Here is a 16,151-nt window from a genome sequence, read left to right on the forward strand (position 1 = left end):
AAGTGTGAACTTCTTTCCAGCTAGGGATTGCACGTTGACTGGACCAAAGAGATCCATATGCAATAGCTGAAGAGGCGTAGTCACTGAAGAGATTTGCTTTGACTTGAAGCTAGCTCTTGTGTGTTTTCCTTTCTCACAAGCTGAGCAAAGAAATTCCTTTGCAAATGAGTGTTGAGGAAGATATGTGACAAGATCATTTCTAGACAACTCACTGAGTGTCTTGAAGTTGAGATGAGATAGCCGTTTGTGCCATAACCAGTTAATATCTGATGAGGCTTTGGAGAAGAAGCAACTATTCTCGGTGAGAGGAGAATTCATATTGATGATATAAACATTCTCTAGACGAGAACCGGTTAGAGCAACCATATCATATTTGTCAAGAACATGACAAGAATTCTTTAAGAATTTAACTATATAATCTTTATCACATAGTTGGCTGATGCTAAGAAGATTGTGCTTCAGTCCTTCAACGTATGCAACGCGTTTGAAAGTTGTTGTACCGTTGAATAATATACCAAAGCCTTTGGTATATCCTTTTCCAGTTCCACCGTAGGTTACGAAAGGTCCTCTTTCTTCCTTGAAATGAGATCAAAGAGATATATCTCCAGTCATATGTCTTGAACAACCACTGTCCAGATACCATATGCCTTTGACATCCTGAGTAGAAGAAGAAGGTGATGGCTCAGAGGATGTAGACGCTTTAGAAGATCCCTCATCTACATCTATAGCCATCATGCAGACGTAGGCTTTATCCTCTTCATCCGAAGATGACTCATCGGATGATTCAGCCCAGTCATGCTCTTCAGCAATAAGGCCTTTAGCCTTTCGCTGGTTGTTCTTCCTCTTCTTGTACTTCTCCTTTAGTTTTAAGTACTTTTCATCTTTGGTCCTGAAGGAGGAAGGAGCTTTAGAAGATGGCGTCGCAGTCTTCTTTGATCTGCATTCACCTGCAAAATGTTCGGGCCGATGACAGTTGTAGCAGACAGCTGAAGCCTTGTCTATTCTTTCAGACTTTGGCTTCTCCCTGAAAGATAGCTGAGGAGATCTGCGGAAGTTGCTCTTACTGGCAAACCTCCTAAATGACTTAGTCAGGAGTGCCAGGGACTCATCAAAATCTGTTAAATCAGATTCTGGAATGTCCTCAGAAGAATCTATCTCCATGATGACCACGAGAGGAAGAAAAGAAACAAAAGGGGTAGAAGTTTCAACTGAAGAAACTTCAGAGATCAAAGCTAAAGGAGAGCTTTTCGTTTCCCTGGATTCTTTTACAAGATTCCTTTTCAGTTGACGAGATTGCTCATGGTTAAGCAGAATCCCGTATAAAGTAGAAAGAGAAAGAGTGGACATGTCATTTGACATCTTGAGACACATGGAAAAGGTGTCCCAAGACTCAGGAAGGCATTCTAGAAACTTAGTCAAAGTTTTAGAATTAGAATATTCCCTGTCGACAGCCCTAAGATCAATAAGAAGGCAGTTAAATCTCTGATGTACTTCAGACAGCGTCTTAGACTTTCCACAGAGAAAGCTTTCATATTGTCTACTAGATTGGTTTTTCTAGTCTCCCGAACCTGAGTGGTTCCTTCATATTGGACACAGAGTGTATCCCATACAGATTTATGAGTTTTGAGTTTCATCACTGAGTGATAAATCTCATCAGAAAGAGACATAGCTATTATAGACCGAGCACGCGTATCTATAGATATCTTCTTCTTGTCCTAATCGCTCCACTGATTGGAAGCTTTGGAATCTACCGTTCAGGAATCACGGTAGTTGTAGCTGTTACTAGAACAGCCGGAACAATAGCAAATGGAATATATGGTCCATTTTCTATGTAATGTGGAATTTTAGGATCCACACTTTCCAGAAAGAGGGACATCGAGACTAAAGTTGTCACGGATAAACTAGGGAGGTTTGGCAAGAGAGCCATTATCTTGTGTGTATGTGTTTACAATTTGTAAAGCCATTTGTAAGTGGTAAAGTTATCTGAAAAATGAGATAAACTAATACAGGAAATAGCTAAACACAAAGAAAGAAAGAAAACACTGCTCTGATACCACTTGTTGGTCCCGTAAGGGTCTACAAGAAGAGAAACAGTTTATAGAAGGGGGGATGAATACAAACACAATATTTTCAAATTTAAAATATATATTGATAGAGAAGATCAATACATATTTTACAAGATTGTTTGCGGAAAGATAAGGTAATAAAAACTTATCTAAACAATCTTTGGTCACACACAAAGTCTTAACAAATACAAGAAATGTAATTGCTGTAAAGAAGATCCTTTATTTAAGCTAGAAAATGCTTGAAGTAAGAATTAGGGTTAGAGAGAGTTGCGCACTCTGCATGGAGAAGAAACACTTCTATGTATACTCAGTGCATTAAATGTTCATTTATTGCAATAAGGTAGGGTTAGAGTGCGTGTCAAGCCTTAATAGGAAGACTTATCCTTTGCTACAGTGAATAGTACAAAAAGTACTATTCATGAGCAGACATCCTTACCTAAAGTTGGTGGACAAAGAGTCGACTAATCGGCTCCGTATCGTACTAACTTTCGTAGGGGTATGGGTTTTGTCCTTTGTGTGCGTAAGGACAAGACAATAGCAATCGTGCTAAGCAAACTTCCTTTGATCGYTGAATGCTGGAATGACCTGAAKGTCTCATCATCATTCGCTGAAGCTTGAGCAGTCTTCACACATATGTAGACAGACTTGTAATCACTGAATACCGCTTCAGATACGTACTCGTCAGTCTCTAATCTTCAGTTTCAGTCTTCGACGTTTGCTGAAGGTTCTTTGGTGTGAGTGTTGTCTTCTTGAAGTATTGTTGTCTCTGATAGATTTACAATGCAAGTTCTTTAGCGATCACTGAACATACTCAGTGAAGATCGCTGGAACTGAAAATACAGAAACATAAATACAACGCACAAGTGAAAAAGAATAATCATCAAATCACTGAGAGAGAGGATCAACAGTTTGAAATACGTATTCGATCAAAATGAATTGAATATGAGGCAACAAAGATTGTTGGAACTACTCAAAGACTACAATTGTGAATTGCTCTACCACCTGGGTAAAGCGAATGTGGTGTCGGATGCATTGAGTTGGAAAGAGTACGGTAGTGGTATTTGGGCTACATTTATGAGAATCGAATTGATGTCAATTCTAATCGACCAAATCAAAGTGTCCTAAAGGGAAACACTATTAGAAGAAAACCTCAATAGTAAAATAATGGTGAAACAAGATTTACTCTTGACCAAAAACGATCTTGGGTTGAAATTATTATGAGGTCATATTTGGGTGCCCAAGAATAGAGTAACCAAGAGTTGTTGCTAGAAGATACTCACAAGTCCAAGTTTTCTATTCATCTGGGAGCACAAAGATGTATAGATTTGAAGTTGACATATTGGTGACCCGTCTTGACATGGCCAAATATGTAAAGAGATGTGTGACGTGCTTACAGGTAAAGGCGGAACATCAACACCCATATGAGAGCCTTCAATCCGTGGAGGTCCTAGAGTGGAAGTTGGTACATATCATCATGTATTTCGTGACCAAATCGCCCAAAACCTTGAGGTCATGATACAACATTGGTGGTGGTAGATCGCTTGACAAAAAACACTCACTTTTTGGCAATACGAGAAACCTTACCGATGAATAAGCTTGCTAAGTTGTATAGGAGTGTTCATTGGTTGAAATCCAATGAATTTAGGTGGATCCGATCCAATCCAATCATCCATTGGATGTTGAATTTGTCATCCGTTCCAATCCGATTAACATTGGATATTCGATCTGATCCAAATTCAATGGATGATTGGATCAGATCGATTCCATCTACTGGATGTTACTATTGGTTATCCATTGGATTAGATTGGATCCGTCCAATCTTTTGATCCAATGCTCAACCATTAATCCACCATTTCAACCAATTATTTATATATTTTCTTAAGTTATTAAAAAACAATGTATATAAATATCAACTAAAAAATAATAGCATAAAGTGTTAATAGTCATATATAGTTATTAATTGGATATTAGTTGGATGATGATTGGATGGTCATTGGATTGGAGTTGTTCGGTTTTATTAAATGTTGGTCTGTCACCCAATAATCGACAGATCCAATTCGGATGTTAAAATTTTGGATCTGATCCAATTACAATCAGATATCCGATTATGGTTGGTAGGTTCTAATTAGATCGTTTGGTTTTAATTGGATTGGATGACTTTCTGCACACCCCTAAAGTTGTATATTGATGAAGTCATCTCAAGGCACAAGATGCCACCTTTGATTGTTTTAGATCCAGATAGTCGTTTCACTTCGTATTTCTAGGACGAATTACAAAAAGAGTTGCATACGAGGGTGAAGTTAAGCATGGCTTATCGTCCTCAAACCGATAACCAAAGTGATAGAACAATTTAGACATTCCAAGATATTCCCTGCTCATATGTCATTGACTTCAATGAGAATTGGGACTCTCACCTACCTCTTGTAGATTTTACCTACAACAACAGTTACCATTATAATACTGGAATGACATCGTTTAAAACCTTGTATGGGCAAAAATGTAAGAACTGATGTGTTGGCTTGTAGCAGGTGATAGGTAATTTGTCAGTCCCAAGATTGTGCAAGAAATGGCCGAGAAGGTGAAATACATTTGAGAGCGTTTGAAGACTACTCAAGATCGACAAAAAAGCTAACCGATAAGAATAGAAAACCAATGGAATTTCAAGTGAGTGACTGGGTAATCTTGAAAGTGTCTCCTTGGAAGGGTATCCTAAGGTTTAGGAAGTGTAGGAAGCTCAGTCCTTGTTTCCTTGGACTATTAACCGTGTTTAGTAGAATGAGCTTGAAGCCTAGAAATTGGAGTTACCACTCGAGATGGATGGAATCCACATCACTTTTCACGTGTGCCATTTACGAAAGTATTTAGTAAAAGAAGAAAGTATGGTCCACTTTCAAAGATTCGTGTGAATGAGAATAACCATTGCGTGGAAGAGCCAGAAGCAATCTTAGAAAGGAAATCCAAGGAACTACGTCACAAAGAGATTGTCCTGGTCAAAGTTTAATGGAAGCATCATCGTGGCTCTAAAGTGACGTGGGAAGCCGAAGATGATATGCGAAAACGTTACCCTCAACTTTTTGTATAGATGAAGATTTTGAGGACGAAATCGGTTTGAAGATGGGGAGGATTGGTAACACCCGTATTTTTATAACTATGTAGAATTTTAAAAGTTGGATGAGTAATTGTGGGGTTTTGTTAGTATTTATAAGTTTATAGTATTTTTAATGTCGTTATTTGAACCTTAATATGTTTTATTCGACTAATGATCATTATGTGGTGAAACTTTGGAATTTCAGTGTTTTGACCAACTTCCGTGTGTCTAAAGTCGTGGGAAAAGTCACCCAAACTTCTGTTTGGGTTGGCCACATGGTGCAGTTCGCGAGAATCAACACAGTAGCTTAGGCCACCTTGAGACACCTTAGGCCGCATGGAACAAGGTAACCGGAGTCTTGTGAGGCGTGAGTGAAATGTTTCCCGAATATGAGTGTGTGCACGGGATCAGGGTCGGGCAACCCATGCAGTCCAAAGGCCACCTGGGCGCCTGTTTGTTGGTCAGCTACGAGCGTATTTTGGTAGTTTAACCATTTTCAGTTTACCTTTTTCCCTCTAAAATAACACAAACATGACATGTGTTTTAGGTAGCATATAGTATAGAGACATGATTAGATAAGACAAGACTAGACAAGACAAGAGGGTAGGACTGGACAGAACAAATTGTAATAACTGGTTATTCGATTATAAAGCTCGGGGTTGTTTTTGAAAAATGTTGGTAAGTTGAGGGGTTAAATGTGTTTATGTGCTTATTTTTGTTTTAACCTCACATGCATATTTGGAGTAATTATATGAGATACTATAAGTTATCTTATTGGGATGAAGCATGGGTAATAAGAAAATTCAAAAAAGAAATTTTTGTGTGTGTATTCTTTTGTGCGATTAAAACATAAACTGAAAGAGGAAGCCGAGTTCTGTGAATCTTTGCCTGGATACTTGTTGATATTTCATCTTCATATCATCTACATGATTCATACTGTGAGTTATTTATAACTTTCCTTATTTGGTAGTTTGGAAATTTGAATCGTATGGTTCTTTTATATGGGGAGATAATTATAAAACTGTTTTTTGATATTATAATTAGCACAATTATGGGATTTTTATATGTTCTATCTTGTAAATGGAATAAGGGTGACATATCAATGAGAGATGTATTTAGGTTATAAGGGTGAAATGTCAAGGAGATGTGTATTTAGGTTATAAGGGTGACATGAAGTGGTGTATACTAGGATAAGGGTGGCATAATCATTGAGTTATAAAATTTGGGTTTTTGATCAAAGTATTCATTGTTATTGCATCCTTATAATGCGATAAATTGGAGTTGTCACATTTGTGTGATGCGATGACTTAAAGTTATCGTATCCTATTAATACGATGAAATGTGGTTACCGCACCTATATGATGCGAGGAATGAATTATCACATTCTTGTGATGCGACAAGTTGACTTATCGCTTCAATATGATGCGACAAGTTGGTTTTGTCGCACCAGTGTGATACGATGAGATAAAGTCCTCGCACCAGTGTGCTACGAGGAGATGCGGTTATCTCACACATATGATGCGAGAAAGTTATATATTCATCTATATGATGCGATAAGTTTACTCAAGATGTATTAAGTTATTTGACTATTTTGATGCAATAAATAAGGTTCGTTATATCAAAATGATGTATAGATGTTATTATTACAAATATGAGTTTATAAATGTATTTTGTGGTTATTCACCCTGTAATAGCCATTAAAGGGATTTCTCACTAGACCTCAAGGTCTAACTCTCAGTTTGGTGTTTTAAAAATGTGCACCACAGGTCGGGCTCAACCAGAGAAAAAGGGGAAAGAGAAATTGTGAAGATATATATATATATATACACACACACACACACACACATATATATATATATAGATTTGGGATCATGTGAGACCAAGTGTTTTTCGTGAGACCCGTAAGACCAATTCTCAACCCTTGGATTAGATCTATAATCGTCAGATCTGAACATTCATAAATGCCACGAGACTCCTCAATAATTACAAAATTGTCACCGTGCAATTTAGACCATTAGATCATTAACTTATAAAGTTGATCAATGAACATAAATTGGTCTTACGGGTCTCACGAAAAACCCTTGGTCTCACATAAACCCAACCCTATATATATATATATATATATGTGTGTGTGTGTGTGTGTGTGTGTGTGCTTGCATGAGTTATTGGGATTTTGTTATGTATTCAAGTGTTGTATAGAGATTTTGTGGAAAATTTTGGTAGCTACTTTGTAATGTAGCTTTTGTAATTAGTGGGACCAGTTGTATAACTTATACTTCTTGATATATAGAAATATATGTCTTTATGCAAATGTGATATTGGGTTGTTACACAAATGTTTGTCTAGTGTTTGGTACAACTAGGACTGGACATGACCAGCAAGACAAATTGCCCACAAAAGTTATTTAATGATTTTATATATCATATAATAATTATAATTAACACAAATAAAGTAAATAATTAAGTAATTTAATTTATAAACATTTTTACACAATTTTCATATACATAAATACATACATATATAATAGTACCGAATTTGAATGAAAAATTTGATATAATTAATGATAGTTAGAAAAAACCTGATTCATACAAAGAAGAAATTATGTTTTATTCGGTTTGGAATATCATTATCAATTGGCGAATGTGGTGTTGGTTATGGTGGAGGTGGTGGTGGCCGACGTTACCAGTGGTGGTAGAGATGGACGGTGGTGGTCGGTGGCTGATAGTGGTTGTTGAGGGCATGAAGATGGAGGTAAGATGTTAGATATTGGTAGTGGTAGTCGATGGTGGTGGTGGACAGTGGTAGTTGTAGTCGGTGGTAGTGGTTATGGTGGAGGTAAGGTGGCCCATGGTGGTAATGGTGGTGGTGATGAATAATGATGGTTGTGGAACTGGTGGAGAAGGTTGTTGAAGTAGAGAAAAAGGTGCAGGTGGCCAATAGTGGTAGTGGTGGTGGTAATGGACGGTGGTGGTCAGCAATGGTTCTGGAGGTAGCAACGGATGGTGGTGGTTGATGGTCGACAGTGGTTGTGGAGGTAGTGAAAGAAGTTGTTAAAGTGGAGGAGGAGGTGGAGGCGGCCGACAATGGCTACCATTCATGGTGGCAGCGATCGCGACTATAGGTGATGACCACAAAAAATACCATATTAAAATCTATATATATTCTATATAAAGCAGAATCCTACACATATGACGTGGCATCTTCTAAGCGCATTCTTCAAATTTTCCTTTTTTCTCAATTTATGTGCATTCTTCTAATTTTTCAACAATTTAGGGTTTAAAACTCCAGACTCTTCATCTCCTCTATCTAGGTTTAATTCAAGACTTTTCATCTTCTCTATCTAGGTTTAATTACAATGTGCAGCCCCTCTCATCCCTTTGTTGCTCACTTGCAGAGGTTAGGGTTTCAAATTTTGACAAAATGTTCTTTGAATTTCTTGTAATTGCTTTTTGAAATTCTCTGTTTATTTGTTGCCAATTTGTGTTCTTGGGTAATCGTTCATTTTTTTGTTTGAACTTCTCAAATTTGAGAACTTATTTGCTTCTACTTAAAAATTGAGCTTTTTTTTTTGTATTGAGTTCATCAAACGGAAACTCTTCACAAACCTTTCATATCCACTGTTGGAGATTTATAGCATCTACAGCACCGATATGATGCATTCCTAGCCATTGGATTCCATCGACTTACCCAAAGTATGGCCTAAAAATGAAGGGTTTTTGTGGGATTGAGTTCATCATTCACAAACATGTCATCTATTATTGGAGCCTTAATGCATCTCGATCACCCGACTAGATGCTTTCTTAGGCCTTAGCCATTGGATTCCTACACTGGTATAAAAATGGTGATTTATGGAAGAATCCCTAAGAAATTGGTATGTTAATGGAAAGAGTTTATCTTTTGTTGTATTCATGTATAACAATATTTTTGTCTGATATCGCCAGCCCTAAAGTTTTCCAGTATAAATATTGGTGCAACCATCATCTAAAGAACCTGCTCAGTTCTCCTTTGGCTGGTGTCTTTACCTCGGTTCTCTTTGTTCTCTAACTCTGCAAGCGAGGGACACATTGGCTATCGAAATCTAATGATATAGCCACTTGGTACTTCGTTGGTTTCATAGGTGTAATTTATCTCACCTTTTCTTTAAGTTGTAAGTATCTATCTATATTCAATTAATACTATGTTTTTTGCATCTCTTTCAGATGATTTATTAGTTCATGGGGGTGATGGTTCCTGCAAAGAAAAATTTACATTCTTAATATATTGAAAACCTGAAGGTACGTCTCTTTAATTTAATGGCTATGTCGTTACTGTAGAATTTTACTTTTGTGTTGATTATCTATGGCTTGTTCTTCAATGCATAATCTTCTTTATTAAATCTTTTGTCATGTTTTTTTCATTCACACTCTTGATCCTTGATAATTTGTAATTACTGATTATATTATTAGTTGACACATGTATAATACATTTTGTTTGATGTCTTAAGGGTCGTTTACCAAATACTTACCCGGTAAGTGCTTACCAATAAAATTTAACACTGTTATATATTTACCAGGTAAGATTTTAGTCCACCAAAATAACATCGTATGCAACAATTTGCCAAAATAACATAATATTTTAGTCCACCAAAATAAAATTTCTTGTAACAGGAGTTTTGACTTTGTTTAGCTGTATATAATACACGTAGCAATGGGTTCTTTCACGAGTCACGTCAAGCTAAAGCAAGAAAACAAGTTTCACGTCTAATCATTGATTTTTAACCATTTCACAATTTGTATTGATGCATTTGTAACGGAAGTTGATCTCCAAATTCCCTCACCCTAAATCAGCTTCTGCACCACATTTTTTATTATCATACATCATAGATTCATTTTTCCAAATGCAAGATATATTCCAGCTTTCTTTATTCTTATAGTACTGCCTTATGACGATGGTCTAGAAGCTACAGAGGCTGCTCTGGAGCTCGAATTCGTAGCCGATACTGAAACGGGGTTAAGCAGATGGATATGATGATGCTGATACACCATTATCCTCGAAATTGGTTGATGTGTTCCATCAATAGCAGGGATTCGGTTCTTTTTTCATTAAGCATTATGGAGTCGATGTGATGAGATTGATATCGTTGGTTATGCAACAATGGCTAAATGATGCTACTATTGATTTTTCGGTGCTGCCGATATGGGCTAAGGTTGTGCTTCCAATTACAGTGGATGATTGTTGTTTTTTTGAAGCTAAAATAGGGACTGCAAAAATGCACGGGTATGTGTAGTGGTGGCAATTTTGTACCAAACCAATCAAAGTATACAAACGGTACCAAATAAATTGGTATCAATCAACTGGTACCAATTTAAGTGGGTTGGTAGTGCCATATCAAGTATGCAAACTTGGTTGGCACAAGGTATTGGAAGTCGCATGCGAGGTTAGTACCATGGTACTGACTTATTGATTTTCTATTAGCTTTTGTATTTTTCATGTATTGGATATTAAACATTGTAACATTAATTTTTTTTATTTGAATGTTTTAAAAATTTTATTCCTCAATTAAAACCCTTAAACATCACATGTGTTACCAAAAAAACTCAATATGTCACTCAAAATTTGAACAAAATGTCAAGTTTTTGTATATGTAACATGAAGTTAGTACAAAACCGTTACCAACTGAAAAAGTTGGTACCAGTTAATTGATACTAAATAATGTTGGTTGATACATGGTATAAGATTTTGTATATCAATTATAATTGCTTGGTACATGATATTGGAGAATCTTACCGAAAGTCTTATCCGTAAGTGAGGTGAAGACTCTTACCCTATTAGCACTTATCGGATAAACTGTTGCATACGATGTCGTGTTCATGAACTAAAATCTTATCCGGTTAGATAAGTGATAGTGTTGGATTTTACTGTTAAACGCTTACCGAGTAAGTATCTGAGTAAAACAACCCCTTAATAACTTTCTAGGTCAAGTTACCTAGTTATATATTAAACAAGGTTAATCAGTAATATTTTAGTTTCTATCTTATTCTTAGGTGGAACAAGAACAAACCTTGTTTGTCGGACGTTGCCCTAGTTCTTATCCTTGTCCCATGTTGCACCAGACGTGAGACAGTGAGTTCTTATCCTATACTATTCTAACTCATTAATTTAAAAACTCATAAGAAAAATCAACAGATGTAGTTTTTATAGGAACCTTTTGTGGGTCTCCTGTATTATTTTCAACATTAATAATTAATATATATTTATAAATAAATATCAAATATTTAATTTATTATATATAAAAAATTACAAATTATCATTTTTATACCAACTTATAAATAAGAATCAAGATTCTTATACAAAATTTAAAGATTGATAAGTGTTTATAAGAACTTTCCACAAGGGGTTATTTACCAAACATTTACCCGGTAAGCATTTACTGGAAAAATTCAATATTATTATTTACTTACGGGGTAAGATTCTAGTCGACAAATACTGCTTTTTATGCAACAATTTACCCGATAAGAGTTGACCTTAATAAAAGTCATTGTCCTCACTTATCCGGATAAGACTCTCGACCATTCCCTCGTTCTTGTCGGATAAGATTTTTAGTTGTTAACGTACTCATTGCATCAAAGATTTCTTGAAACCCATAAAACTAAAGCATGTAATTTGCAGTCAACTTTAAGAATAAATAAATAAATCGAGAAGTGGGAAACACGAAAAGGGAAGTTTTGGGAGAGATTATAGCATCGGGAGAAGAAATCTTAGTAATTGAATGAATGAGCACTCCATGCCCACCTTCCCTACTTTCACTCGCCATTGATGCTGCACTCTTCAATCTCCACAATATCTCCGATCTCTCTTTTCTTCCTGAACACCTCCTCATCGATCTCTTCCTGGTTAGTTTCTTTCTCTACACTCTGATTCTAGATTTCTGTATTTCTTCATCATCATCATCACCCACTTGGTGTTCGATTGATTACCGCCACTTCTCATTTTCATCTTGTTTTTCCTATTTTGATTCCGAACTTAGTCGTTATGGGTGTCTGTCTGTGTGTGTTCTTTCTTTTCATCGTATCTAAATGTTCAATTTATCGGGAAGATAATCAGAAAAAGAAATTGGAAAACGAATGGGAATTGGGATCAATTGATAATTGACCTAATATACGAACTCGGATTCTTGATTAGTGTCTGTGCACTTATTTGTTACTGTTGTTGATTGTGTTTATACATATTAATTTGGAGGGCTTCTAATTCTTGATTAGGGAATCACATGGAAGAAAATGGGTATTTTGTTATGTATTTATTGAGGGTTGAGATGGCTAGATCCCTTAATGGCATCATCCATGGCAAAAGAAGCATAACCTTTAAAATATGAGCTAAGGTTGGATGTTAGATTTGTGTACTTGTGTTTGGTCACTGTGGTTTCTGAGTCGGATTACGTGCACCTTGACTAATCTCATGGGACCCTAAAGTTAACCTTAAGACAACCCCCCTAACCTTGAGGGGACTTGAACTTTGCCCTAAAATTAACAGTCGGACAAAACGCTTCAATAACCTTGATGGGACTTGAACTGGGCCATGAAATTAACAGTCTGACAAACCCTCATGTAACCTTGAGGGGACTTGAACTAAGCCATGAAATTGACAGTCAAACAAACCTTCCGGTAACCGTGTGGGGACTTGAATTGGGTCCTGAAATTAACGGTTAGACAAACCCTCCAATAACCTTGAGGGACTTGAACTGGGCCCTGAAAGAATTAACTGTTAGACAAACCCTCTAGTAACCTCGAGGGTACTTGAACTAGTGACTTTGGTGGAGCTTTCAAAAGTTAACATCGTGTACTCATGTTACAAACTCTCTATCCTGATGATGGTGAGATTCTACAAAATTAAGGCAGAGTAATGTCATCATAGTGATTGTGGGTTTAATCTAGTGTTTCATATGGTTAGACTCATCACGTTATGGATTTTTTTTTTAATTAATCATTTGGGATTTCAGGTAGTTTAGATTTGGGTTTCGTTAGGTACAAATTTCTTCAGTGAGTTCTGTTTTGTCTTTAAATAGTTTCATTCGCCCCAGTTGACGCTAGACTTTCTATATCTATATAAGAAATGTGATCCCCGTTATTGATTGATAGATGATTGAATGGAAGAGTTATTTAGCGTCTTATTTGCCTATAAAAAGTTATACTCCCTTCGTCCCATGAAAATTGCAGCGTTTGATTTGACATACAATCTCGGACTCACATTGTTTAATCTATTCATCAAATATCAAAAATACCGTTCAGTAAACACAAATGGATGATTTTAACATATGCAAAAGTTCCTGAAAAAGAAATGTTGCAAATTTCATTGGAAGCGTTACTCTTTCTTTTTGTTACATTTTCACTTTCTCTTCGGGTAAGTTTAGAATCATTTTGTGGTGCTAACTTCATATTTTACAGAGAACCCTCAGGGCCGGGAAACTAACCGATAGGATTTTGAGGATTTTCGTGGCAACTGGGAAGGAAGAAATTCTTTCTGTGATTCAAGCGCTTAATATTCAGTTTGTTCTTACCCCTGTCCTCCCGACTAGTAAGTTATGCTTCAATCATCCAATTTGCCTCTTTTTAAACGAAACCATTCTCAAAATCTTTTTATAAGCCGGGGGTTGTGACGGAAACAGTATCTCTACTCCTTTGGCTACAGGTAAGGTCTGCATACATCCTGCACTCCCTAGACCCTACGCAATGTAGGGTCTTTAAAGAAACAATCTCTCTACTCCTCGGGGTAGAGATGCATGCTACACTTTCTAGACCCCAGTCTATGTGGATTTATTGGGGTCTTTACAGGGACAACCTCTTTACTCCTCTGGGTAGCTAAGGTCCGCCTACATTCTACGTTTTCTAGACCCTACTCTGTGTGGATTTACTGGGGTCTTCACAAAAACAACCTTTGTACTCATAGGGGTAGAGGTAGAGGTAGAGGTAGGTCTGCATACATCTTACACTCTCTCGGTGTGGATTTATGAGGTTTTTACAAAAATAGTCTCTCTACTCCTGGGGTAGAGGTAAGGTCTGCGTACATTCTACACTCTCTAGACCCTACTCCGTGTGGATGTACGGGGGTCTTTATGGAAACTACCTCAACTTCTCAGGGTAGAACCGTAGAGGTAAGGTTTGCGTACATCCTACACTCTCTAGGCCCTACTCTGTGTGGATTTATTCGGGGAATCGGGTCTTAACAGATATAACCTCTCTACTCCTTGGGGTAGAGGTAAGGTCTTCGTATCTCTTACACTCTCTAGACCCTACTCTACGTAAATTTATGGGGCTCTTTATAGAAACCTCCTCTCTACTAAGGTTCTTTTTACATCCTACACTCCCTAGACTCTACTCTGTGTGGATTTCGAGGGTTCGTTTGGTTTGGTTTGCTATTTTTTGACCTTTGAAACATGTATGACAGGATGCTCGGACAAGTTCTAAGGCTGAGCACGGGTTGAGCTCATCCACTCGACTTCACTAATTTTCAGGTGCACCAAAAAAAACTGTTTGATTTTTGTTTGGATCGCCTTCTTTCTGATTTTATCACAGTATGTCTCAAGTAACCATCGATAGCAATGAGGTTGATATCGTGATTGCTGCTTTTCATTCTGACCTTACCTCCTTCATGGAGGAATGGAGGCCTATATTTTCCCGATTCCATTTGATAATAGTCGAAGATCCTGACCTCAAAGAAGAACTCAAAATCCCGAAAGGCTTCGACTTTGATGTCTACACCAAATCAGACATAGACAAATTAGCCGGTTCTTCCAATGCCGCCATGTTTTCTGGATATTCATGCCGCTATTTCGGCTATCTTGTTTCGAAAAGGAAGTACATAATATCGATCGATGATGATTGCAGTCCAGCGAAAGACAACAATGGCGATTTGGTAGATATAGTCACCCAACACATCACCAACCTTAGAACTCCGGCAACTCCGTTCTTTTTCAACACGCTCTACGACCCTTATAGGAAAGGAGCGGATTTTGTTCGCGGGTACCCTTTTGGCTTACGAAGTGGGGTCACTTGTGTTCTTTCATGTGGACTATGGCTCAATTTAGCAGACTATGATGCACCCACACAGTCACTGAAACCCGAACTTCGGAACTCGAGGTATGTCGATGCCGTTTTGACCGTACCCAAGAATACGTTGATGCCCATGAGTGGAATCAACTTGGCGTTTGACCGTGAGATGGTGGGTCCTGCCCTTTTGCCGGCTTTGAAACTGGCGAAGGAAGGGAAGTTTAGGTGGGAAACCATCGAGGATATCTGGTGTGGGCTTGTGGTGAAGGCGGTGTGCGATCACTTGGATTTGGGCGTGAAAACCGGGCTTCCGTATGTCTCGAGGAACGAAAGGGGAAGCGCTATCGATAGTTTGAAGAAAGAATGGGAAGGGGTTAAGCTGATGGAGGAGTTGGTTCCGTTTTTTCAGTCGTTGAAGTTGTCGCCTGAAGCCGTTACGGCTGAGAGTTGTGTGACGGAGATAGCCGCTGCGGTCAAGAAGGGGCTCGGGCGGTCGCACACCGAGCTGGCTAACGTGGCTGATAGTATGGTGGCATGGTTAAAGATCTGGAAGGAAGTTCGATCTCGGGTTTGAGGTGGTTTGTTTTTGTTACCGAAAGGGAACCAAATTTGGAAATAAATAATGTAGGATTTCTTTTGTTAACTTCTGTTGTTATGATTTAGACTTCATGTGTTTTTTTCTTATTTATTTGATTATTTGAGAGCATCTACAATATAACAGTATTTGACAAAAACTCTTAAAATTTATTTTTTATGTATGAAATATTTTTTAGGGAAAAGTACAATAAAAACCAATGAACTTTMTTGTTTKGAATGATTAAGTCCTTGAAMTTTTTTTTGGAACAAATAAGTCCTTGAACTTTCCAAAACATGTTAAATAAGTCCTTGGACAATTTTTTGGCACAAATAAGTCCTTGGACATTCCAAAATATATTAAATAAGTCCTTAAACATTCTAAAAAATGTTAAATAAGTC

The 16,151-nt window shown here is 37.4% G+C and overlaps 2 protein-coding genes across 3 annotated transcripts; both read left to right on the forward strand.

The window, feature by feature from the left end:
* Positions 1 to 11,850: 11,850 nt before the first annotated feature.
* On the forward strand, positions 11,851 to 15,192 carry LOC112507482. Of its 2 annotated transcripts, XM_025112102.1 has the most exons (3): positions 11,851 to 12,026; positions 13,575 to 13,704; positions 14,575 to 15,192. In XM_025112102.1, the coding sequence occupies exons 1-3, from the start codon at positions 11,907 to 11,909 to the stop codon at positions 14,592 to 14,594; spliced, it is 270 nt and encodes an 89-aa protein (XP_024967870.1). In that variant the 5' UTR covers positions 11,851 to 11,906; the 3' UTR covers positions 14,595 to 15,192. The 2 variants fall into 2 exon arrangements, with proteins under 2 accessions (XP_024967870.1, XP_024967863.1); XM_025112095.1 differs by lacking the exon at positions 14,575 to 15,192 and having other exon boundaries at positions 11,901 to 12,026; positions 13,575 to 13,787.
* On the forward strand, positions 14,680 to 15,846 carry LOC112507475 (probable UDP-arabinopyranose mutase 5). Its single transcript, XM_025112082.1, has one exon. The coding sequence runs from the start codon at positions 14,704 to 14,706 to the stop codon at positions 15,748 to 15,750; it is 1,047 nt and encodes a 348-aa protein (XP_024967850.1). The 5' UTR covers positions 14,680 to 14,703; the 3' UTR covers positions 15,751 to 15,846.
* Positions 15,847 to 16,151: the final 305 nt, after the last annotated feature.

The sequence above is a fragment of the Cynara cardunculus genome (assembly GCF_001531365.2).
Source record: "Cynara cardunculus var. scolymus isolate 2C chromosome LG 1, CcrdV1, whole genome shotgun sequence".
Taxonomy (NCBI): Eukaryota; Viridiplantae; Streptophyta; class Magnoliopsida; order Asterales; family Asteraceae; genus Cynara; species Cynara cardunculus.